This window comes from Mauremys mutica, chromosome 8, assembly GCF_020497125.1.
Source record: "Mauremys mutica isolate MM-2020 ecotype Southern chromosome 8, ASM2049712v1, whole genome shotgun sequence".
In the NCBI taxonomy this organism is placed as follows: domain Eukaryota; kingdom Metazoa; phylum Chordata; order Testudines; family Geoemydidae; genus Mauremys; species Mauremys mutica.
This window is the reverse complement of record NC_059079.1, coordinates 15,798,772-15,825,783: the sequence shown is the minus strand read 5'-3', so window position 1 is coordinate 15,825,783 and position 27,012 is coordinate 15,798,772. Positions and strand designations below refer to the sequence as shown.

The 27,012-nt window shown below is 38.2% G+C and overlaps 1 protein-coding gene across 1 annotated transcript in view; it reads right to left on the bottom strand.

Moving 5' to 3' along the window:
• NFIA (nuclear factor I A) overlaps positions 1-25,713 on the bottom strand; it is a 437,679-nt gene extending 411,966 nt beyond the window's left edge. The window contains exons 1-2 of the mRNA XM_045028576.1: positions 25,595-25,713; positions 21,308-21,432 (exon numbers count right to left, since the gene is read on the bottom strand). Of these exons, the coding sequence (XP_044884511.1) occupies positions 21,308-21,403 (96 nt within the window). The 5' untranslated portion in view covers positions 21,404-21,432; positions 25,595-25,713. The remainder of the gene's footprint in view (positions 1-21,307; positions 21,433-25,594) is intronic.
• Between the last annotated feature and the right edge of the window lie 1,299 nt (positions 25,714-27,012).

Genomic DNA, 27,012 nt, shown 5'->3' with positions numbered 1-27,012 from the left:
CAAAGTCTCAGGCATACATTTAGCCTTATGCAATATGGGAAGCCCCATTGGCTTTAGTGGACTACTCACCTGTGTACTTTAATGTTACCTACTGTAAGTTTTTGCTGGATCAGGACCTATATGAGGTATGTTCATCCGATGATGGAACAGAAAAAATTCCATGTGACATGACTATTTCAACTAACCAGCACAGATCTGGGTTTGACCACTCCTGTTGAAGTGTTCATGTTCAATTCACTGAGTAAAAAAAAACCCCCAAACCCAAATCTATACACATACATACACACAAAATTCCAGCAATTTCAAACAAATAAATTCAAGAAAATGCTCAGAGGCAGAAAAAGAGGCTAAATGCAAAGAGTAAATTAGCTTCTGCAAATTATTTTGACACCTCTAAACTACTGAATGTTTTACTACATTCTTCCCTGTGTATTGGGGAGGGAGGGATCATTGTGTTGTGTAGAAGTACTATTACTGTTATTACTGTTATTCATACAGCATTTATTATGTACATTGTGGTTACTCTGCAGTGACTAAACATCTCTAGTAATATTAATTTACTGAATACACCTCTGGACAGTTTGTTGTTGAGTTATTTATTTTTTAACACTGGAGACCTAAGTTTATTCCTTGATAAGAAGTAAAGCAAAGAAACAGTTAGATACTCAGTGCCATTTCTGTTATAGGCAGGACTACAATATAAGTATTATTGTTTATTTTTATTAATATTCCCTAGCTCTTATATAGAGCTTTCCATATAAGAATATGTCTTTCTAAATATTGGGTTTGGAAAATATATATTTTTTTTAAGTGGGGTTTGATTAGAACAGGGGACTGGGAGTCAGGTCTCTTGCATTCAGTTCTTGGCTCTGCCACTAAATTGACTGTATGACCTTAAAAACAACGAGGAGTCCTTGTGGCACCTTAGAGATTAACAAATTTATTTGGGCATAAGCTTTTGTGGGATATCCCACGAAAGCTTATGCCCAAATAAATTTGTTAGTCTCTAAGGTGCCACAAGGACTCCTCGTTGTTTTTACTGATACAGACTAACACGACTACCCCTCTGAAACCTGTATGACCTTGGTTTCTGCATCTGTAGAATCGATAGAATATTTACCTCACAGCAATATTGCAAACAGAACTGGGTCTGGAAAGCAGAGCTTCTTTGAGTATCAAAAGCGGAACCAGTTTCAGAGCAGCTCAGTATTTCTGTTTGGCTTGTTATCAAGAAAAACCTGAGTGATAAAATTCAAACCCAGTTTCCTGGGGATGGGGCTCAGTAATCATGACCCAATTTAGCCCATCTACACTTCATTAAATCTCTGTGTTGACAGACTTACTCTTTTATGGTTTTTAAATTAACTATTACAGATAAGGAAAAACTATTATTATTAAACTGAAAGTGATTTCTGCTCAGAAAAGTAACGCCTTGTTTTTAGCATGAGCCAGATACATATCCTCCTTCTTAGGCGCCAGGCTATACAACATTGGGTTATTAGTAGGGTTTTAAATGCCAAATATACCCGACACTGACTCACTAGATAAACAAACCTCAGCACAAGGATCCTAGTCCTAATTGTAACAACTTCTGTGCTTTCAAGACAAAATGGTACCAAAAGCAGAGTAGGGCTGGGGAAAATTCAGACCTGATCCAAAGCCCATTTAAATCAAGAGAGACTCCCATTGACTTTGACAGGCTTTGGATCAGGCCCTATGTGAAAAGTCTGGCTTGTTTTCACACCTCTCAGCGTGTGGCGAGACCTAACTCAGTAATGTTTGTAAAGTGCACTGCAAAAGGGCAAAGTTTTATTGAGGCAGGTCAGTGGGAGGCATGGGAAGTCTGGGCTCACAGCCCCCATGCTCGTCCCCCCAAGCTATTTGGTGTATGCTGAATTGCCACCACCTCCTTTACACTGAATTGTCACACTCCTCACTGAAAATCTGCATTACGCACAGAACGTTTTAGACCAGGAGGTGTATCATGTTTGCAGCACAATTTAATTTAAAAAAAAAAATCACAAGGCCAGCCTGGCATTTCCTCAACTAACAAACTTGTTTAAATGTAATTGAAAATAACTTGTGGTGACTAACATTTCACCTGACTCTGGTACTGAGACTGTAAGAACTTTGCACATATACATAAATTGACAGATAGAAAGGAGTTTTCAGTTCCCTTTCACGGGCACACGCAAATGTCTGTTAAAGGCAAATATTTAAAAACAAGAGCTAGACTACGAGAGGGTTAACTTTCACTTCGTCTAATTTGGCAAGCATTAGCTACACCCACCAGAAATCATTTTATTTTGTGTAATTTAATAGCAGACTTATTGTAGCATCACAGTTTATGACATACTGAAACAAATCAGCGTGGCCTTTTTTTTTTTTTTTTAAAGTTCAGGACTGCTATAAAGCAGTATTTCACAAGTTAAAGAGAACAAAGACAGAGAAAGATTCCAACATTCCTTTTGCTGTTCTCTTATTTTCATCCTCTGCTACAAAGTTTTGTTGCCTGCTTACAGATATGATACAGACTTCGATCCATATGCAAATATCACCTTTCCTTCCCTGTTCCCTACACCTGTTATGATTGATCTGGTCTCACACTGTCAGATCCTCAGTCCGGAAAAATCAGTCTAATTCATTGGCTTTACACTTGCCAAGGATCTGTCCCAGGATATCAATGAGAAATCATAAAAACTGGACTTTACACGTCCCTTTGAGGGTTACACGCCAGAATATGGCCCCGACAAACAATCTGAAAATTTACAAAGGTTTATCAACTTTTTCCTTCCTGCCTCCTCCACTAAATGGGGTGGGGAACAAGCGGAAGAACGGGAGAGACAGAGGAAGACTAGATACTACATGAAATAAAACAGATTTAGAATGGCCACAGATGACCTTCACAATATGGGTTTTGCAATTTTGGGTAGATTAGAAGAAAGTGATGACGGCTTTGAAACGAGCTTTTGGATAAAGCTTGGAAAACTCTAATCATTGCAAATCCACTTCTTATGAGAAAAATTCTTTACAGTGCACCGTAGCTTTAAAGAATAAATGCCTTGATTTCTTTCCACCTCCTAAAAAGCTTATTTTGCTTTCACTAATTCTACTCTTCTTACAAAAACCCAGTCGTTGTTTTCTCCCCCTGCCCCCGCCTTTTAATTTAAGGGAGCCTATTGTTTTTCAAAATTGTGATGCCCTTAGACTGCCTTTTGCATCTACTTTAGGACTCATAGAGTTAATAGGCGGGAGAAGGGGAAAAAAAATCCTCACTTGCATTAAGCCTGAAGCCTGTCACCTTTTCTTGGCAATTACACTGCTAATGGCTGGATCCCAAGCAAAGTGGCAAAGAATATCTCTTCTCACGTTCCCAACTCACAGTGCATTCCCAAATACCAGATGGTGTTTTTGGAATCCATTTCACTACGTTTGATATGACAATACTTTTGCATAATGTTAAATTATATATAACTATTTCAAATAGCTGATATCGGAACAATGCAAGAAATGGAATATTAGACACAAGGAGGAATGGTAGAAACTGAAGACAAAAGGTTCTCCTCTCCCCCTATTGTGTTCCACATCTCTCAGAGTTTCATGTAATTTGAACAAAAGAGGAAATAAAAGTGGTTCTACAGGCTGTAACTCTTGCAATGGTATTATGTGAAGCTGGTGTTGTTTCCCATTCTAGAATCTGGTGCACAACTCAGGAAACTTGCCAGCTATACAGGAGGCTTGTGAAAGATCCTAAATAGTGCAGAGAGCAGAAAAAAAAGTCATAAATAAGCAAATTCCATGTATTTTCTTTTCCAAACTATTTTTTTTTAAACTTTGGAAAAAGCGGGGGTTAGAAATTCAGTTGGTGTACATCAGTGTGGCTCCATTGACTTCAATGGAGCTACGCCAGATGACACCAATTGAGTTAAAATGACTGGGATCTAAGTGCTAAATCATCTGTACATATCATTATGACTGATTCTGATCTTTTTTGCACCAGTGAATATCTGGAATAACTCAGCTGTAGTCACTGGAATCACAATGGTTGGAAAATATCCATCAGAATCAGGCCTGTTGACTTGAGCCCCGACACAGGAGTCGCACTTTTTATCCCATGGTTGAACTGGATAACACGCTCCAGATATTTATAGGGAAAACAAATAGAAGTCAAACACTGAGGAAGACCAAGATTGCAACTGGTAACAATAAAGATGTTTGTTGAAGAAACGATACAGGGAAACAAAATGAACCATAAGAAAAAAGTATATAGAATTCCACGTATAATGCTCCCATTTTATTTTCAAAACCCTACAAGGAAACACTGGTTACACTCTAAATGGCTTCTAAACTTCATTTTTAAATTGTTTATTTTTTGTTACGTGAAAGCAGAACGAAACCAAGTCCTAACTAGCAGCTTCATTTTGTTAAATCTGTTTCAGTTCACAGTACATTATGAAAATCAGTTTTACAACAGTCTCAAGATAAATGGTTGACAACAAACCCACTTTCTCAAACCTAACTATAACATGAATCAGGAAGTTGTAAGAATATGACTTCACCAGTGATCTGCTTGGTTCAGTTGATTTATTTGTTGCATATGCTACTAACCTATGAGGCAGATAATCAAGATGAGGGTTTCAGTCATATGGTTATGCCTGAGTGACTTACTACATTAGTACTTACATCATATTTTATCCAGCAAATAAAGATCCCCCCCCACGTTAATACTTCTACTGATAGCACAGAGCAAAGATTATCATCCCCTAAAAGGATCATAGAGATCCAGAGACTACTACATAATTAACAATAACTTGTAGTAATGCAATTTAAGAGTCCCTTTAATGGGCATAGATGGCAGAACGCATAGCCCATCTTTCTTTGTCATCCTAGAAAAGGGGCCCCATGCAGAGCTGCTGGTTGCTGAGTGATGCTTTGTAGGCTGTACCAGACAGTTGCACAGTACCAGCTGCATTGGCAGGTAGCCGAAGTGCAAAGAGATAGCTGCCAAACTATGCTATACAAAGGAAGCGGTGCCAGAGAGAAAGGGACCTTTGCATAAAATGACCTTTGACCTTTAAGCCAGCATGGATCCCATATTCATCACTTCCAGACAATTGCATCTTTCATTCCACCACAAACTATAATTAGAAAGGGCCTATTTGTGATAGCGATTGTTAGTTTATAGTTCCCAGAGACTGGATTATTTAATCTTTTGTTTCAATGGTGGCAATATTTTCCCTAACCCTTTATAGTGCGATCCAAGTGATTATCTAGCAAAAATATTTGTTTCATTGTATACCTAGAGACTGATTACACAGATAAACTATGTGGAGGAAAAGAAAAATCAGGGTCACAGCAAAATGATTTAAGTAATGTCATTTTAATGTGAATTCTCAATTTGCAGCAGGAAAGAGGCCAGTAAACAATTCATATTAAACGTATCAATTTTAATCAAACTTTTATACCTTTTTAAATTTTAATAGCAAAGATTTTGTCTCAATAGCTCTGACTGAGAAACTAGGGTTGTCAGATGCATCATTTTCAGACAACTGCAGCTTTAACTCTAGGTGTTGTGGGTTTTTTTTTTTTTTGGCATGAATAACTTTTACTACATGTGCAAATAAGAGGCCCATTATTCAAAAACAAACCAAGATAACAAAAAATATAAACTACTATTCAAGACAATACACTAATTAGAAAACAACTAATGGCAAAAAGTGCTACTTCGACACTAACAAAATGAAAGCAGCAGAAAGGTATTTAGGCCTGGATTCTGCAAGCACTTTTGTGCTTAACTTTGCATGTGTGGGCAGTGTCACTGGTCACTGGAAGTACTCACTTGAGTAACAGTAAGCTCTGCACGAGTGTTTGCAGGATTGGGGCCTTAATAAATAGGGTTTTGGTCACAAAAACTGCATTTCTTTACATTACAGTGCAGATAGCTGCACTTTGATATTTCTTTAAGCAATATTGAAAGTTACTGGAACAATCAAGTGCATACAGGATGCTACATCTGAGAATAAAATCCTCAATAGCAGCTTTCCACAGTTTTCAGAATGGGGTGGTGGGAGGGAATAAAATGCTAGAAAGAACTCAGATTGGTCACTGGAAAAGGAAAGATGTTTAAGAGATTTGGGCTTCTACAAAGCTTCCCTGAAAACCCTTTTTTTCATTTGATCCTTACCCCCTTACACACCCAAAGGGAATGTTTCTTTGAAAGGGGAAAAACCCCACACCTATACCTGAAGGCTAGCTTTATTGTGCTGCACCTGACTTCTGGCTCACATGTGAGACCGTCTGTTCTTTATTTTCACTCTGTATGAAGCTAATGGAATTTGCAGTTGATTAACCTCAAATCTGGAATAATGATCCAGTCTGGGACTGCAGCTGGCAATGCTGTGGCTACTTGTACTTCTTAACTGAGTAAGACAGCAACAAGTATAATGGCACAAAGGTAAAGATCCAGGCTAGATGAGTAAATGTCAGAGGTGCATATAGGGAGCTAACATAGCGAAAAGAGACTATAAAAAAAGACCCTTCCCAAACAGAGGAAGCTCCAATACTGAGAAAAATCAGTCACAAAATAGTATTATAAAATGAGTGTATGGTTATATTCATTTTATTTTATTCTGCAAGAGACACTCAAACGACAATATTGTCCATTTTACGTACACCTCATTCCATAATTTGGTATGAAAAAGTGCTTTATTATCAGCTAAAAATAGCCATTGTAGATGCTATGGGGAGGTATAATGCATCAAAACTCCTTTTCACAACTACATTTGTGCATAAAGAAGGAGGGGTCCTTATTAGGTCAATCCCCAAAATCAAAAGTTCAAAGGTCTCTTGTCACCAACTGGAGAAATGGATAGAATTATACAGTATTGTGAAAATTTTTTGTGCTCGCTTCTTATCCCATGTCAGGCATGAAATATGGCAGCTGAATTGCAGCAGTTTTTAAAAATGGTAAGAAATAAATAGTTCAAGCCATTTTTTTCTTAATGGGTTTGTTTATATTTTTGTTCTTGCAAATTGTTCGAAGCATCAATGAATGGAATTACACAAATGTGCACCAAACCACAGAGCTCATTTAGTTTAGCAAGTGTTTCTCACGTCTTCATTTACTCAACAATGTTACTTTCAAATCATGTCAACATTCCTCCTCTTCTGCCTCATGACTAATACAGTGATACAAGCCATTTCACTTCAGACATTTTCAGATCTTTACAAATCTTTTCCCCTGGTTTTACCACCTGGTTTCTAATTAAAACCAAGCACCTTGCACAGATGCAAATCCTATATGTGCAGGCCAACAGACACTGATGGAAGAGGTAGAATGCAACTTCCTTCCTAAGGTATCAATAGTAAGAGAGCCTTATGGAATAAAATAATAGTTGCGGAGAAAACAACTTGGACAACTGCTCTTGGTCGTGAATTCCAACATTGCTCATGTGATAAATAAACCTTCACTCAATGCAATGAAAACATAAAATTGCTCAGTGACTGCCATGCAAAGCCATTCATTTCAGCCAATATACAAATCACTGAATTGATGAATAATTATGGGCTTTGCTAAAACTATTCTAATATCTTATATAGATACACAAGTAGATATGTATAGCATATGTCTAATATCTTTTTAAAGTACACATTTGTTTCGTCATGAGCATAAATCGAAAATTAATCCAATAATTATTCTTTTTAAATGAAAACCTAGCAATCCCATCAGTTTACAAAACTGTCCTGTTTTATTTAGAATAGTGACAGACACATTCTGAGCAGAAAGAAAAATGCACAAAGCATTCTTTGTCTGGAGGCATGTGGTAAGCATGCCTATCATTTTAGGCTTTTTAAATCAAGTTTTACTATAGTATCATCATGTAACTTTTGAGAATGATAATTCAGTGAACAACTCATATTGCTTTAACTTGGGCTAAGAGTGAAAGCAGCATATGCTATATGAGTAACCTATAGTATTTGGCCGATAAGCCAAGTAAAATAAAATCAGCAATAAATACACAGTAAAAACTGAGACAATCACGAGACAAACTGAGACTACATGACCATTTAGGTCTTTTCCATGTTTAATTTCCGTAATTGTATGAAAACATTAAGTATGTTCTCTCTCATACACGAAATGTGTCATTTATAGCACCTTTCATCAGATGATCTAGAAGCCCTTCACAAACACGAATTAAGCCTTAAAACACCCTCCATGGAGGTTAAGTTTTATTATCCCCATTGTTCAGATGGGGAAGCTGAGGCATGGAGAGGTTAAAGTGTAAATCTAGAGGAATTCCACTGAAGTCAATAGAATTACACCGTGTCCCCATTTGTGAGAACACACACATATAATAATACCTAACTCTTATATAGCACTTTTCATCGGTATAGCTCAAAGCACTTCACAATCTAACATTTTAATCCTTGGGAAGTGCTATTATCCCCATTTTACAAATGGGGAACTCATGCACGGAACGGCTAAGTGACTTGCCCACGGTCATACGAGAAATCTGTGGTGGAGCAGGGAACTGAACCCCCAAGTCTTAGTCTAGTGCCCCAACCACCTACAACTTGCGGATGCAAATGCCTGCAGTGCACAACGTCATCATTCTAAAATGTGCTCATACACATTAGACAGTCTTACACCTGCGCGTACACATACGTTAGAATTTACATTCACCAAACTCACTGGGACGAGGGGGCTTTTCACGGGCTGACTAACACACACTTGGACAGGTGTTTCAATCCAAGGCACACGAGCGGATGTTTACCTCAAATTTAAGCTTCCTGTCACCATCCTCAAGACTCTATAGCTCTGCCCCTCCCCACTTACCCTTCGTGGTCAAACTTCATTGCCTCCGCTCTGCCTATATTCTTACTTTCATCCACATAGTCACCCCATGCCTCCTGCCACACGGCCTGTTTTTGCACAGTATGATCTCCCTGACCCTATCTCCAAATCCCTTATCCTGTCCACATGAAACGTTCTCATACAGTCCCACTTCTGCCATGCCGCCTATAGCGAACTGAGCTGATTCTTGAATATCTAGAAAATGGCTGGTACATCATGAGCACTACCATAAAATGAATAACTAGAAGGTTGCACACTAATGGGAGAGATTTTCCTTTCACTTACTCCAGCTGAAATCAGGCTTTTCCAGCGGCAAAGAATCCTGTGGCACCTTATAGACTAACAGAAGTTTTGCAGCATGAGCTTTCGTGGGTGAATACCCACTTCTTCGGATGCAAGTAGTGGAAATTTCCAGGGGCAGGCTTTTCCAGTTTTCTAATTTTCACCAAAGCCAATAGGGCTCTGCCCACTGAAGCATCTATATCTCCCTGAAAATGCTGGAATGGATCAGATGTGGTGTTCAAAAATTCTCTCATTATGGACAGACTAGGGTGACCAAATGTCCCGATTTTATAGGGACAGTCCTGATTTTGGGGGCTTTTTCTTATATAGGCACCTATTACCCCCCACCGATTTTTTACACTTGTTGTCTGGTCACCCTAGGACAGACTGACAAACAGAGAAAAGCCATAGAGTTAGGTAAGGGGCCTCTCTTTTCTCAGTCAATAAAACAGCTCCCTGGCTTCAATTTGAGGATTGGCCCCAGCATAGAGAGTTCACACCAGTGAACTCCTCATCTTCAATTTCCAGCCCTTTCAAATCCTCATGCGTGAGTGTGAAGCAAGAAGAAGTTAACTCCTGCTGTAAACCAACATCATTCTCTTGTGTGGTGCTCCAGGGAGGGTGGAGGACCAAGGAGGATGGCAGTCTGATTGTTAGAGGCCTGGATTTTTAGTAGAAAAATAAAATTGACCGACAAGTACTGTAGAGTAAGAGATGAAAGGTTGCCCTTATCCTCACCCCCATCACCAGAGTGCAGCAAGTGCGATCTCCTGACCATCAGTCACCACAATGACAGAAAAGGGAGCCTCTAGCTCAAATCCTCTCTCTCCACCTGCCAGGGAATGTGGTTGAACAATTGGGCTTTCGTTGGCCATTTTCTTTGTCTTCTTCAGTTTTATCTTTCTATAGCAGAAACCAATGGCTGGGATAAGCACCTCTCCCTGGTTGACAGGTCTGAGGTTTTCACCATGGGGCAACCTCACTAATTTAAGAGTATACCCCCTTTGTTTCCTTGCTAGTCACCTGGAGAATGGACATCCCCGTATTTCCACGTGGAAGAGCACTATAGAATTGAATATAGATGAGAACAGGGATCTATAGAAATGTAATAGGATTCTATAGCAATTACTATAAAATCCTATGGGATTTACTAAAGACTGAGGTCTTTTCTATAGGTCTTTTTAAAACCACCCTAGAGAATCCAAGAGCAGAAATATAACTTTCTATTAAATTATATAAGATAGTCAAAAATACTCATAGAAAAGTTATTCTCTATTCAATTCTTTGGGAACTGTTCATAGAGATTTGGACATGAGGTAATTGTGTGTGCTCGACTTCTATAGCAATCATTGTCTTGATCCCATACGGCGGAATGTGAGTAGTCAGGCTCTGCCTTTATAAATGAGGAATTTACCTTACCGTGGTTGCTGAAGGGATAGTTTCCCATCACAATAAAGAACGGCCTCCACTGCACCACTAGGTGTGTGCAGTACATGTGAGCCAACAGCAGCAGAGGTGAATGTGGATTGTGTCACAATCCCGCAGCAGGGAGATGTAGGATAATCTGCCTTACACATCCATCTCATCCTGTTCTCTACTAGTTAGAGACAGGCATAGTGGAGATCAGAATTTTTTGTGATGCTCCTGTGTCGCATGATTTATAAGAGCTGCAAGCATCTATTAGCAACAGCAAAAGTTAAAAGTTGTTTTAGATGTAGCTGTATCTGTACGTTGCTTTTGAAAGCTTGCTGCTGTCAACTGCGGTAGTTCAGACACCTTGGTAACAGGGCCGCCCAGAAGGGGGGCCAAGTGGGGCAATTTGCCCCAGGTCCCGGGCCCTGCAGGGCCCCCACGAGAGTTTTTCAGGGCCCCTGGAACGAGGTCCTTCACTCATTCTGGGGGCCCCAGAAAACTCTCGCGGGGCCCGGGCCTCCGGAGTTTCTTCCGCTCCGGGTCTTCGGGGCACTTCGGCGGCGGGTCCCGGAGCGGAAGGATCCCCCGCCGCCGAATTACCACCGAAGCGGGGGCCCCCCGCCACCAAAGACCCCAGGCCCCCTGAATCCTCTGGGCAGCCCTGCTTGGTAATCCATCCAACTTTAAACCTCTGTCTTAAGTAGTCCTTCCTTCATTTTTTCCCCTTTCAAGCCTATGTTTTCAGACAGAAAGATAAAGGAAAGCTTTTGGTAAAAATCTACTATAGGCAGACTGTGTGTACATCACACATGCATGTGCTCTCTGTTCTTAAGAGTAAGCATGTTAGCCAATTGTCAGAGCAAGGTTCAGAAATCAGATGGCCTGGTTTCTCTTCTTACCTCTGCAATTGGTCTGTGTGTGACCCTGGCCAAGTCAGCTTAACTAACTCCTCCTAGGTAAAATAGGTACATTGCTAGTGACCTTCCTCGCATGTTTCAGAGTGGTAGCTGTGTTAGTCTATATCAGCAAAGACAATGAGGAGTCCTTGTGGCACCTTAGAGACTAACACATTTATTGGGCATAAGCTTTCGTGGTCTAGCACCTACTTCATCAGATGTATGACGAACTCTTTACTTTAGTAAAGACTGGGAGTGGTTGGGTCATTACAAAACCTAAACTTAATTTCCCCAATACTAATTTCTCCTTGCTGTTAACTCACACCTTCTTGTCAATTGTCTGTAATGGGCCACTCTCTTACCACTTCAAAAGTTATTTTTCCTCCCTTGGTATCCTGCTGTTAATTGATTTATCTCGTTAGACTGACCTCACACTTGGTAAAGCAACCCTCATCCTTTCATGTATTTATACCTCTTCCTATATTTTTCACTTCATGCATCTGATGAAGTGGGTTCTAGCACACAAAAGCTTATGCCCAAATAAATTTGTTAGTCTCTAAGGTGCCACAAGGACTCCTCGTTTTTTCTCACATGGGTGATGAAAGACTTAATGAATATTTGTAAATGCTCTGAGATGCTCAGAGGCTAAGCACTATGGAAGTGCATAAGGCCAGTTTCTACTCTCATTTAAACCAGTGTAAATCTGAAGTCAACGGAGTTGCTTCAGATGTACACCAGTGAAAACAAGATCAGAATTTGGCCCCTGGCACCGTGATAGTGATTTCTCTCTATCATACTGGAATCTCAAATTCTGTAAGTCCCGGCTATCAAAATGTGAGTGTGTGCGCGCATGCACATGTAGCAATAATTTATTCAAAAAGTCCTTGGTGAAAGTGTCTGGAAGTAAACTACCTCAGACTAGGTTTAGGATTTGGGGTAATTAAAAGTGCTGAGTGATGCCAAGATGAATGAGCAAAGAGGTTTTCAGCTTTCTAGCCAGCAATGACGGGAAGATAATAAAAAAAAATCATTTTGTCTTCAATAGCTGCTTTCATTTGAGACTCTCAAAGTGCTTTACACATTTTAAATTAAGCTTTCGCAACATCCCTGGGAGGTCGTTGTTGGATGTAGCAGGATCACCATTGAAATGCAGCTACCTCAACGATGGAACACAGCAGTTGCTTAACACGGCACAGCAACTCTACACAATAGTTTGGGTCAGGAAGTGAAGAAGACTACCGTATTCAGTTGAAACGCCAGGAAGGCAGGATATAATTAACCCAGCTAGAACCTGGTTGGGACACCAGGATTCTGAGTGATGGCTCTTAAAATTCTTGACTGGCTGGCTTTCAGTCACCTGGGAAAGAGCCTGTTCTGAGCAAGGACTTTTTAGTGGAGTTCACCCCTCCCCAACATCATTTGTCACATGGCGATCAATCTGGGTTTACTAAGAAGCTCTGCTTCTGGGAATAGAGCAGCACAGTATGCCTAATGAGGCATTCCATAGCGGTCGGAGAAGAAATGTTTTCTTCTCCAAATCTATGTTAACTTCCCTACACCGTGGTCTCAGATCCTCTGTGGCCCAGCAGCTTAGGAGTTCTTTATTTAAAGCAAATATTTCAAAAGTATATTTAAGCAAAATATTAATAGAAAAAAACTTCTCTTTTTAACTCAGTGCTTTTTAGTAATATGGAGACAATATTAAACTTTGAGAATGAGAAAATAATTGTGAAAATGCTTTGATGTCCTCAGCAACCAACTGGATTCTTGAAACAAAACTGTATCTTACCAAAACATTTTCCTTGCTGCAGGGCCGCCCAGAAGGGGGAGCAAGTGGGGCAATTTGCCCCAGGCCCCGGGCCCCACAGGAATATAGTATTCTATAATATTGCAACTTTTTTTTTATGGAAGGGGCCCCCGAAATTGCTTTGCTCCAGGCCCCCTGAATCCTCTGGGCAGCCCTGCCTTGCTGCATATGCATGCAAACTTGTTATTGCAGGGTTGCCCCTGCAGGCTGGGCAATGATCATTATAGGGGTTTGAGCATGAGTACTTAGCTCTAGGCACTGCAGAGAATTCCTTGGAGAATCTGGGTGTGGTTTTTTGTTTCGTTTTGATTTTAAAGAAACATATAAGGTATGGCTGTTACAGAGTTATACCAAATAAAACAGGTAGTTTAGGCCAAATTTAGGGTTATACTACCCTTGAAAGTATAAGACCTCTGTTTCACATTTGCTTTACACATACATTTTAGGCCACATTCTGCATTTAGTTACACCTGTGTTAATAAGGCAGAACTCCTCTGAATTCAATTGCAAATGTACTTGAGTGCAGAATTTGGCTCATTTTCTCCATCTCCTTCTGGGCAAAATAATCTACTTTACGTTCCAGATATAAATTGTGGAAGCACTTTGCTAGGGGCTGAATTTTACCATAAATATTTTTGAACCAAACTCCCATTGATTTAAGAAATGTGCATTGATCAATGGCAAACTATGCCCTGATGTATTCTGAGTAGTCCTGTTTTAGCCATAGTCAATGAGGCTACATACAGCCTTCAATTTCTACCCAGCTCCGACAGACAGCCTTAATCCATGTGTGCAATTCCACTTGAGTTTTGAAATAAATATGGGCTGATTGTGTGGATCAAGGGCAGCATGTTTTCCTTTGAAAGTAAAGACATTGTAATTATTGGTAGTAAAAGTCTGCAAAACACGTGGCATCTGTACTATACCACACTCTAACAAATCTCTAGCTGTATTGTTAAGTTTGTGTTTGGCAACTCTCTGGAAAATATATGTTTATATGCAGCAAATGGTTTGAATTCCACTCCATTAGCCAATATATCTGTTTTCTCTCTTCTATGAATTCTTATATCACCCAACTACTTTTCAGTAATCTAGTATATGGATATCAGATGTGTGATTTTTATTATGATAAGTTTTCATTCACAGTTTTGGGGCATCTGTACAGTGCCTGGCACTATGGAGTCCCAATCTGGTTGGCCTCATTTATTTATTATGTAGGACTGATTCTGCACCAATGAGGTCAAGGAGAGTTTCGCCATTGATTTCAATAAAAGCAGGATCAGGGCCTTAGTGTTTGTGCATGCATTTGCCTATGTGAAGAGCTTAAATTTTCAAATGAGGTTTGTAATTGCTAGTAGGTTCAAATCCCACAGTCCTTGCTTAGCCAAGACTCCTAGTAAAGCTAAAGGGAGTTTTGCCTTCATAAAGATTTTGGCCAAAGATATTAGCGAACTAAAAAATGTTTTCCCCAGTCTGAGCCACTGATTTACACTTAGAATATTTTATCTGCTTTAAGGGACCTTGTGTAGTTATGAACATTTAGCACTATTCATCTTTAAAGTGAGTTGCAAAACTTTTATCCTCACAATATCTTAAAAAATAAATAAGTGCCATGAGGAAAATAAATAAGTACAGATCACCTGATGGAGAGAGGTGAAGTGAGTTGCTGACCGCCACAGTGGGACTCATTCAGTGCTAAAATTGAGAGTAAGGGATCTCTGAGTTTTAATTCTGTGCTTACACCAATAAACTTTCCATTCTCCCCTCTGTTCAAATTAAATGATAGTTCATAATATTTTCTGTTTCATTAGAGACAGATTCAGAATCTTTCATATTCTTATTGAAACAGATCCATCTTTACCAACTAAGCCTTTTAAAAAGATACTTTCCTTCCACTTCTATTTTCACCTGTTCTTAGTATCAGTCTGGGTGTCCTGCTGGATGACTCAACCCCACACATCTCAGAAGCAGCCAAAAAGCACCATGTACATCAGCAGTTCCCAACCATTCCTGGCAACTCTTCTAGTTTATCAATCTAAAGTTCTAATTCTGCAGAGATTTATGCTCATGCTTAATTTTAAACACGAGTGGTCCCACTGCCTTTGTAAGTAAGTCTCTGCAGGATCAGAGTCGCAGTGCCCATTTCCTTCCATTCAGCTGTACGCTCTAATCTTCACCGGCATTTGGGATCCCAGTTTAGTATAGTATATAGTGTGAAAGGGAGGTGGACAGTGGTAGCCCAGAGAGGTATAAGGTCCATCATAGATTAAGTTTAGAGCTACTTTTAGGTATCCAGCACAAGAGAGATCCTAACCCCCCACCACCACATTATTATTTGCTATTTTCATGTATTACAGTAAACTTGGAAATAGAGGGCCATGATCATCCCTAGAGTAATTCTACTGAAGTCAATGGAGCAGATGGATTGGCCCATAAAGTTAAAAAGAAATGCTCCCTCTCCATATCCTGGTCTGTTATCAATGGCTCTGTGAAGTGTTCTCACCTGGCAAGCTATGAACTGAACCATCACACTTGAGATTCCTGGCGCAGTTGGTAGTACTAGGAATCAGAGTTAAGTCTTCCAGATAAATTGGCTTTTCTCACTGTCCCTCCCTTAGGATGTTTCCTGGCTATACCATTACGTTACAGTGAACCTGAATGTTTCTGAGGGGGAAAGGGTTGAATAAGGGTTAATGTGATGCATTATCCTCTTACCAAAATAACGTCATTCTTTCCTCGCGGAAAGTATTTCATTATCTGCTGCTCCGTTGTTTACAAGCTAAAGTTCATTTAATACATCTATATTACATACATTGATATTCTGAAATTGAATGAACTCTCAGATCTAAGGATGAAGATACTTATACAGACATCATGATGTTTTAAGACTACTGGATGTCAATGTTGCACAGATCTATTGACTTTGTGTCACTAACTGCCTCTTTCCCCCATTTTGCTGCTTTTTAACAAAAAATAAAATTAAAACAAACAGAAGTAATGACACATTGTAGAAATTGTCCTGTTGAGTTTGTAATCCAGTGCAAGTTACTGAGTGCTGATAGTAAAGGAAGTTCAACCAGACAGTTTAATCCTCCAATTTCCTGTCTTCTAATCAGGCACTAACTCCTTTGGCTTTAAATTAGAAACATTCCTGACAATATTCAGGACAGGTGACGGAAAAAGAGAACAGAAAATAAAGGAGGACAAACGCATATACACTAAAGAAGAAGCAGTAGAATAACAAAAAACCAAGAGACTTTCGAGTAGCTGAAGTATATCTAATGGTGCACTGTATAAATGTAAGCAAATTACTATTGCATAAGTTACGTTTGGTAATCGTCTGAAAACACTAAAGGGGCAGGCACTTTTAAAAAACAGTATTTTAAATATAGTTCCGCAGCTGCTGAAGAGTTTATAACTCTAAAGAAATTACTTTACAAAACTGTTTACGGAAAATCTTTAGTGCAATATTATTTTGTTTCCATTTTGTTATTTTCATAATGACATGCCACGGATAAGTATTAATATATGTAAATCTCTTGCTATTTAGTAAATTCTCTGCAGGAGGCTAAAATTAGGAAAGCCAAGTACAACTCAACAGCATGTTAGGGTAGTTAGAATCCATTTAACATATATAACAAGCAGTTATAGGCTTTTACGCTGACAGACATTTTTTCATCTTTAAAGAATGATCGGGTTTCCAGATAATAAATGTTTTATTTCATCTCATTAAATATGTTACTATTTACATTCCCCTCTGTGCTAATACTTTACATTGAGGATTTTACGCATTCTTTATTTACTAATCATTACTAATTTTGATAATTTTTACGCTTTAGCTGCTGCAGAGATTACCTGAACAATTTTAACCACTTGCTCAGAAAATTGAGCGTAAAGGCACGAAAGAAAAATATTTATCAAGAGCTGCAGAGCAAAGAACTGATGTTTTAAAAACATTTACATTAGTAAAATGACCGCTTTGAGATGATTCCAGCATATTCATTACACGAACTGGGTTTTTTAAAATTGTATTTGTAATATGGTAGCACCTAAAGAAATAAAAGGAGATACTGAAATATGTATTCTTAGTTGTATATAAAAAACCCCGTCATTAATTTTGGAATATTACTGGAGTTGAAGGATCCATTTTAACTGTCACAATAACAATAGTTTGCATGGTAACTCTTACATGTGCTCCTTTGAAATGGCTTTTTATTTATTAATAAGGCATCTTTCTAGAGAAGTTTGGAAGAGGACAATGGTTTGTGTTTTAAAACAATTTTGACTAAGAAATTCTAGATAATGGATCAAACTTTGCTCTCAGTCACACAGGTGACTAAATCTGGAGCCACTCCATTCATTTCAATGCAGTGACTCTAGATTTACACGGATGTAAACCGAGAGTACGTTTGGCTCAATATCTTTACATAGTATAGTGACATACTGTAAATGAGAATTTTCCCCACATATATAATTCGGTGTATGTTCATTTAAAATTCACAGACAAAGGAACTGTACAGGTGGCTTCCTCATTAAATGGACCAACACCATCGCATACCAACTTGCTAGGATTCGTGCGTTTTTGAAAACAAAATGTTTATAAAACAAGTACAGCAATATATATTTGTTACAAACACAAGACTGCAAAAACCAGTGGAACTTTTGTCTGATTTATATTTTATAGTGTCTTTCAGACAGCATCAAGTTTAAATAAAATGTTCCATTATCATTTTTCCAATATGTTCATTTACACAATTTTTTCCAACTCCTGATATTTTGCATGTTGTTTAAGAGATCTGAAAAGAGGTGGGGGTCGAAATCAAAAGAAATTCTGTAAACTTTTGTGAACATTTTCAACCAGAGATGTCACAACACAGTAAAGCTAAATTAATATCTATTTCTGGATTTGCATGATTAAAGCATGAGAGAAGTGGATCAGATTTCAAAAGATTTCTTAAACTGCTGTGACAAATGTAATTATTCTTAAAATATACCCATGCTATAAGCCTTACTTAAAATACTTTGAAGCATTTTTAACTCAGGTTAAAACAAAAACTTTACATTTTTTGTTTTACTCGGACAAAAGATACATTTCATTAGCCAGTCCATCTGCTGGCTACAGAGAACATACTAGCTGCAGTGTAGAAAAGTGTATTTTTTAGAGATGCATTAATATAGCCTTATTTATGACAGAAGATAATGTCAGCATCAGAACTCCATATGATAAAGCCTCCATTTCTTTTTAAAAATGCAGGCTGCTTTACCCGAAGATAAAAATCTATTCATTTTTACTAATCATCCAATCAACCAATCGCCATTATCTCCAGCTATCTAGCTATAAACATAATGTAGACTGGAGTGAAAGAGCCTGAGGTTGAGAGACAGATTACTACACCCAGCTTTTAATAAAGCATTTTCTTTCATTATAACAGGTCTTTTCATCAGAAGGACACAGAACCTTTAAAGTTGGTCATAATAGTTCAGTACAGTAGATGACTGTGGCTTAAAATCTCGTTCAGAACCTGCTCCAGAAAGAAAACAAACTCACTCATTTGACACACAAATTGTTTTCAAGTCATTAAAAAGCAAAATTGCATATCCCAGTGCTGGCAGCTGAGTCCGTATGGATGGAAGGGGTATTCACTCATCTCTTTGTATGCTGGCAGTACCCAAACCGAAGTTTAGCACTATGCAGCAGAGATTGTTGTGCAGCCAGAAGATGCATGAGGTAATTTTAAAAGCTTTATTTGCCTTTAGAACATTAAAATCTGCTTTGTATCTTACTTTTGATTAAACAATTGTAGAAACCCTGAGAAGGTTTTGGAGTAAAAATAACTAATACATGTGTACTTTTGATTATACTAGACATTATAGACTCAGACGGTATACCGATTCTTCCATCAATAATTGAAATCTTATCTTAAAATTATTTGTAACTAACACATCTATTGTACAAGTTCTTGAATTATTCATTTCAGTTAAAATAAAGTATCTTTCGTGTAGCTCAACTTCTTTTTAAACAGACTGTTTTATGGGGTTCTTTGGTTTTTTTCCTTGTTTGTTCATTTAGAAAATAAATGGTGTGACTTGTTCACGTTTAAGAAGAATTTTCTGCAATGTTTAATCTAAACAACAGCATGTGTGGATTTAAAAAACTGTTTATTTTTAGTCAAGTGCATTACTAAATATTTTGAGCATTTTTACATATTATATTCACAGCAGTAAAACATCTGTGAAATAATTGTGAATGAAAAGCACTTTCCAGGATACTTTCCAAAGGGAGATAATAGTTGTCTAACTGAATTTGAAGATACTTTTGAAAAAATAAACATTGACACCCCCATCATCAAAGCAGGTGATAAACAATAAAATAGGAGTGCTAATAAAATAGACAAGTGAATTAGAATAAGCTTAAATTACATTGTGACATCAAGTATCTAGTTAAAATATGCAGTTTACAACTTTGCTTCGAAAATGATAGCTGAGAATCAATAGGGTTATTTACTGGAGTTTTACAAGCTAAAAGAAGTCAAATGAATAGTCAACAGTTACTGAGCATGCAAACATTTCATTCTTTCCTCCCCTCTCCCTCCCATTTTCTCTGGCAGAAAGTCTAATTGGAAAATCAGTAGTATAAGTAAAGTGGTTATTCTTCCACTATTATAATTAACCAAAAGCTTCATGTAACATTTCACTGGCAAGCACTGGCAAACCTCTAATGGATGGTTAAGAAATTAAACCTTAAAACAAAACACTAAAAACACAAAAACAAAACAACCCCCCCAAAAGCCCGAACACCTTTAAACACAAGCCACATGATACACACAATGGCCACCACCAAGGAGCAGAATAAAAACCTTCCGTATCTCACTTTTAAAAGTCTTTCAAGTCCTCAGAGGTCTTAAACTTTCCAAATGATATCAAAAGTGGTACAGGGAGGTGAGGGGGAGGGAAAACCCCCTACTTGTTTCAGCGTATCATACAATGAAACTGATCATGCCTTGTTTTGTAATTCCACTCGCCAGTCCTTTTTTAACTGATATCTATGTGAAATGAGCTGAGGTTCACGGTCCAGTTAGGAACGGATAATACATTCATTGTCCTGGCAGCGAACTTTTTCTCTCACTGGAAGAATTCACGCTTGCCTCAAGAATAATAATTACAGAAAACTAAAAATGCACTGCTAACGAATTAATCCCTAACGGACAACACGCTAACGAGGGCAGTAATGATTTGAGGACTCTCTTCATCACAACAGGACTTGCATCTTCTGCTACAATGGACTATTGTGCATCCTCCTAACTCACTATACCTCTTATAGATTCAAGATGTCAAAGGTTGTCTGGCCCGACTGACCATGACATGCTAGTTAACTCATTCTGCGGAGCTCACTGGAACTTTATTAAAACTTTAATTGTGCCCAAATGCAGCTCGAGCCAGATTATGTGGGATCTGTAACACATGGCTCGGGATCATAACAGAATGGTAACCTGTTCTAACGTAAACAAATGGAGGGAAAAGTTAGATTGGGGTCTCAGATGAAAGGCAACGCTTTGCAAAACACACTTCTCTCACACGTGATGATTTTACACTGTGACATAAATGTACCATCCCAGAGTTTTACTGTAATCAGGTTGTTCTGTAATGTATTGAACTTTCTCCCTCCCCTCTACAGAAAATATTGCATGGCAAAAATACACATACACATACATGCCATATTTGAAAAGCAGCAGATAAAAGTAAAACCAAGCTGAAAGCCTGAGGGAGCTGCCTGAGACAAGTTACTCTGCACCAGGCTTTTTCAAACTACTTCTCCATGTACTTTTAAAAAGAGAATTGAATAAGCTTCCCTGTGGAAACTGTAGTTCACATTAACGGTCTCTTGTTACAGAAAGGAAAGCATACAAGTGGGACAAGAGTGAGGCTGCTCCACGGAAGAGTGTGAAAAAAATCAAATGTTAATTTGATAAATGTGAGGTCTGGGACATTTTGTCAAAGAGGGAGGGAAAGCAGAAAAGGGAGGAAAAAAAAAAAGCAGCCCTGCTGCCAACTCACCATCCACCAAGTTCTGGCCGAGATGTCGTAGCAGAGCTGCCATTTGATGGAGCCGTCGGAGGTTTTCCCTGCCATTATGCTGTCAGCAAGCTTCATCTGATGCTAACTCACGGGAGATAAGACACCTAATTGAGAAAACATTTGCACTGGCATGTTGGGCAACATGTAGCCCGGTCCATACCATATGGAATCATGGGTAAAAAAAAAATCTCCTTGACAATGAACCAATCTCTCACAGACCCAGTGGCAAGGTGAAGTAGAGATGAAAAGTCATCTGCTCCAAGCACTGTCCTCTCCCCTCTCTCCCCCCCGCTTCGTTTTTTAAAATAAGAACCCACTGCTCAACATCAAAGAGAGGCGGTCAAAATTAGGGTTTCATCACTCATAATTTTGTTCTACAAGGTTTTCCCTTTTTTCTCCCCCCTTCTTCTTTTTAAGAAGAATAAAGAGATTTAATAGGACAAAGGCAGGTAGTGGACTACGGAGGGAGATCGCCACAGGCTATTAGCCTAAAATTTCTGCTTGACAGATGGAACTGCTTAGAGACTATCATGCAATGTTTTGGCTTTTTTTTTTTTTTTTTTTTAAAAAGAGTTTCAGTCTCATTCAGTATCTGTTTATCGCAGCTACTTTTCCCATGAACATGACCGGGAGGGGGAAGTGAGGGAACAACCTACTGAATGTTTTCAATTTCTTTTTTCTTGCTGATTTTTTAAATAGTTATGGACATAATCATTTTAGTAACAAAAAGCAAAACAAACGTATAGGCTGCCTAAGTATATTTACCCCCAGTGATTGATAGAGCTTTCCAAAGGAATCAAATACGGTCTTTCATTGTTTTTTTAAAAAGGGAAAGATTTGGCTCCATCCTTATTTTCAGATACTAGAGAATGTTGTTTAAATGAATGACTTTCCATGTGTAGATCAGATGGCTAAAGGACTACCCAAGAGCTAATCAAACAATTCTTTTTTCAATATAGTTTTTCTACCTTTCATTTTTTAAACTGGTTTTAATGTAACATTTTATAATATCGTTTGGTAACAACCATAGCAGTCATGTATGTTTGTTTCTCTCTACTGCAAAACTTCTCTATGCATCAGTGTCCTCATTAACACACAACTTTTACTCTAGGAAACAATACCCTAACATGGAAAAAGGACATCACAAAACAACAGTTTTGAAAAGTTATGAAATGCTGACATTAAACAATATCCTCCTTTCTTGGAAAATAAAATAAAAGATAATCATTGAATTGAGATATAGAGGAGGTAAATTATCTCAGTGCATTGTGAAACCAGGAAATAAATTTTCACTTTTATGATGATAGAATATTAAATAGGCACTGAATGGTTTACATTTAAATCAGACCATTTTATAATATCAGGAGACAGATGTACAATATATAACCACCACCATATAATAATAGGGCACTGCAATCTGTATAGTAGTTTTTTCCCTAAAGTGTTCCAAGAGTGAATTTGTGAACTTGCAGATGATTGCCAGTGCTATTTCGAACCTCTGTTGAACTATGAGTGATAAAGTCATTCAAAGACAGCTGTACAAGTCTTTTCACTATTTAGACACAAGGGGAAAAATGTATTAAGAATCTCCAATCTAGATTAAACAATATCCATTTTAGTTTAGATCAAAATGAAAGAGTTTGCGGGCACATAATTTTTCAGATTGTTCTGCATGCTATAATGATGGTTTAACTATTTGGCTACAGCAAATTACACGTCCAGATTATATAGTTTACAAAATAGTTATTCACTATGGTATAGAATTTCTTTCATTCAGTTTGAACTATACCTTGAGATATTTGTGATTTGAGAGATGACAAATGATTTAAGGTAACCCTGAACTGCTCTATTACAACAACAAGGACTATTCTTTATTTTCCCTCTTCCTGATGTCAACCGTAACAATATGTTTGGACAGAATTAAAAATATATAAATATGTTATCTGTACAGCATTCCAATGTGCTTCACCAGTCCGGACTGCAGGTACAGTATCAACTCTATTTACAGGAAAAGGTCTAACTAGCATGGGAAGTGTTAAGTTGTAGTCAGAGTCCAGGAAGAAAATGGACATTCTGCCAGGAACTGTCCCTGCACTGGCCAGCCAAAACATTTATTGTGTTGTGTTACTTCAGCTTCGTTAATGCTACTCCTCATTGCTTAGTGGAAGCATTCTCTCAAAATAATCATGCAAAATATAAAATAAAACGATTAAACAACCGTCAACCTTTGAACCAATGTCAGATTCAATTTCATTCTGCCTTCTCTTCTACATCTCTCAAATCCAACAACCTACCCACCCTTCTTATTACTAATTTATTATTACAAAGCCAGACTTGCTTTGTGTCTTTCCATTAAAAAATTCTGACAAAATTTATATTCCTGCCTAAGTCATTTTGTGTGTCCTGATGTGGTTCTACATCAGCTGACAATGTTTGCCTATATTCCTACAGTAACCACTGCTTCAGTCTTCCTAGGCCTAAAAAAGACTTTTATTTAAAATATTAAATAGAAATACATCAAATAAACAGTCATTTAAAAAAAAGGATACAGATTTCAGTTTATGAATGACAGAAGCATGAAATCATTTTCTTCCTGACGGTACAGTAGTTTTGAAAGACATGATAATTGTTGTTGGATAGTAGAGTTTTAAATCCCAAACAATTAAGTGCAGTTAACGTCGCTATTTTAAAAAAAAATGAGGATGGCAGTGGTGGATCTACTAACCTAGAGCAATTACTCCTTTTGTAAGTGGGCTGTTAATATTAAAACAAGATTAAATACATGTTAAATATTGCAATTATTGTGGAAAATAAAATTATTTGGTGAGCATAATGGGGAGCAAATCAAGCATTTAACATGATCCAGGAAATGTTACTCCAAACAATTGCATTTGTTTTATGCAATTTTTCCCTTTGATTGCTGGCAGATGCTGTTTTGGAAACCAACATCTAAATAGTTTCCCTTCAATCAGAAAAAAAGCCACACAGAAGAAAATGGCTACATGTTTTGAATTTAACTCTTGTCAATAACATTCTGCACAACGCTGCATGTGAATGCTATAAGGACAAAATGATGCCTTCAGAACAACAATAAACCACAAAGAGGTTTGTTACTAACCTAGATTTGTTCTGCAGGGAGAAAAACTAAGTGCTGTACATACATTTGTAGGGGCACAGTGGCAAAATAAAGGTGCTGGTGATTCATGACTGATATTTCATGGTAGCAATTGACTAGATGTTTGTATCTGTGGGCTACAGAACTACTGATTTGTTTTCTAACAACTTCAGGCCTCAAGCAATGGATTGAGGTACTTGCCAACCACTTTCTGGCTTCCTACTGGAGATGTAGCCAACTATCCAAAGATAATTTGCTTAATTGTTGAGCAGAGGTACCTGCCACAGCACAAACAGCATGAGTATTTCCTGTGTATCTTCTACAGTGCATTCTGATGAGGTCCTCGCTACTATGAAGAGCACAAAACCAGGAAAGAATGCTAAAACAGGCTAGCAAAGTACATTGATTCAGATGAATATCTCAAGCTGGTATATATCCTATTGGAAATTGACTGCATGAGAACATTAGAAAGTTTGCTACATTGGGCAGCTTCTCCCAACATTGGTTTCTAATATCCCCACTGGTAAAAGCAGCTAGGTAGTATCATTCCAGATGCATGCAGCTCCCAGTAATAGATACTTACTTCAATGTATATACTAGATTATCTACTTATTTTATATGGTCTCTATTGCCCATTAACCCTTTCTTTATTTTCTCATATCTCTTTAGCTGCAATTAGTTGGAAGCTTTAATTCTCAACAGAGTGCAATAGCATAATTTTAAATCTGCTCCTAATTTTGGAGCTATTTTCCCAGCATCATCTTAAGTTAGATGTGCTATGAAAAGGATTTCCTAATCTTTAACAATGACAATTAGTTGATTTTTGGACAACCTCTGAACTCATGCAAAGTCGCTGACAACAAGTGTATGTTCGAGCTTTTGGAAATCCTACGATACTGGCTTCAGTCAACAGGCTCTGCTGTAGCTAAAGGCATAAACATGGAGTGATGCAGCATGGGGCTACCGTTTCTGCAACTGCATGGATCCACTGGCCAAAATGAGTGCAACAGTTGAAGACCCTGCCGGAGACTTCAGGATGCTGTAAAACTGCCTAAGGGCAGTTCATTTGTACCCTCTCCCAGGGATGAGGGAGAGGATTCTTCCCCAGATACTGACAGGTCTCTTTTTACTCTGAGTGTCTGATCCTTTACCTGTAATTTTACTCAGTGCATACGACCCGTTAGCTGTAATTCTTCCTCTCCATCACCACTCATTATTATCCTGTCACCCAGATGTTCCTCCTGCCAAATCCTCAAGTGGAGTCACAATCCTCTGTTTCTGACATAATCTGTTATTATGGAGACCAGACTGATGTCAGAGATGCAGCACTATGACTTCACATCAGTATCAAGTAGGAGGAGAGAGAGAAAAGGGAGGGAAAACCTTGTTTCAACATTTTAATACATTAAAATAAAATCCCCCCCCAATGCGTTAAGAAGTGTAAGCAGATTTATTGTTCACGCTGACATAACTGAACATCTTCTGTAATTCTAAGGCCCCAATTCAGCAAAGCACTTAAGCGCATACTTAAAGTTAAGAACATGTTATAAGTCCCATTGTAGCACTTGCTTTAGTGCTTTGCTGAATCAAGGCTCAAATCACAGCCAGTTAAATGACTGGAAAAGTGCTAATTACAATGCCATAGGATCCAATCCTGCAAACACGTACTATCAGGCATGATGCTTTCTGTTGTGAGTAGCCTCACTAGGGTCATTGGGACTACTTGATGTAGGAGGAAAGACAGAAAATATAAAAGCATAAAAAATTAATACATTTTCCCCAACATGCAAACAAAGTTATACTAGGCTAAAAACACAGTATTTAGGTAATGAAAACAGAGAATATTTCAAATACTCACACCAGTTTTACTCTCACCTTGCTATGGATTTTTTCCTCCTAACATGAAATACCATAAAAATCTACAAACCTATATTTTTGTGTTGTAATTCTTTGGGGAGGAATTACAAGCCCAGTATTTCATTTGTCTTGTGAAATATTTATTTTGCTTGTGATGTTAGAGAACATCCAAAAGACTTCTGCTTCTCTTCTGTAACCCTAGCAAAGGAGTCAATCCACTGCATAATTCTCATAAGGAGATTCATAACTTGTACGAGAGGAGCTTAAGAAAACTAAAAGGTTAATATATTCTAACTAGATGTCGGGTATAGAATGTCAGATCTGTCAAATTTCATTACAGTTTGCTGCTCAATGAAAAAGATTTGATTTCTTTTGCCACTGTCCTACTATGTTCAAGTCACACAGTGCCAGCAGCAACCAGCCAACGACCACAGGCTGGCACTGAGCAGGCCTGAGTGGGAAGCCAGCCGCAAGGACCATCTGTTTCCGATTTCTAACTAAGCCAAGATGTGCAGTGAAGTGCATTCCATTCACCGAGCCAGCCTTCTCCCTGCTCAAGTTATTAGTGTTACAAGTGAAATTATCTTTTCCAAACAGCAGGGGAGCTATAATCCTTATGGAACAAGACTTAAAAAAAATAAAAATAAAAAGGAAAGGAAAGGAAAAGGGAAAAAAAATAAAGAGTCAGACATCTTTTCTTAAAGTTGTAGAA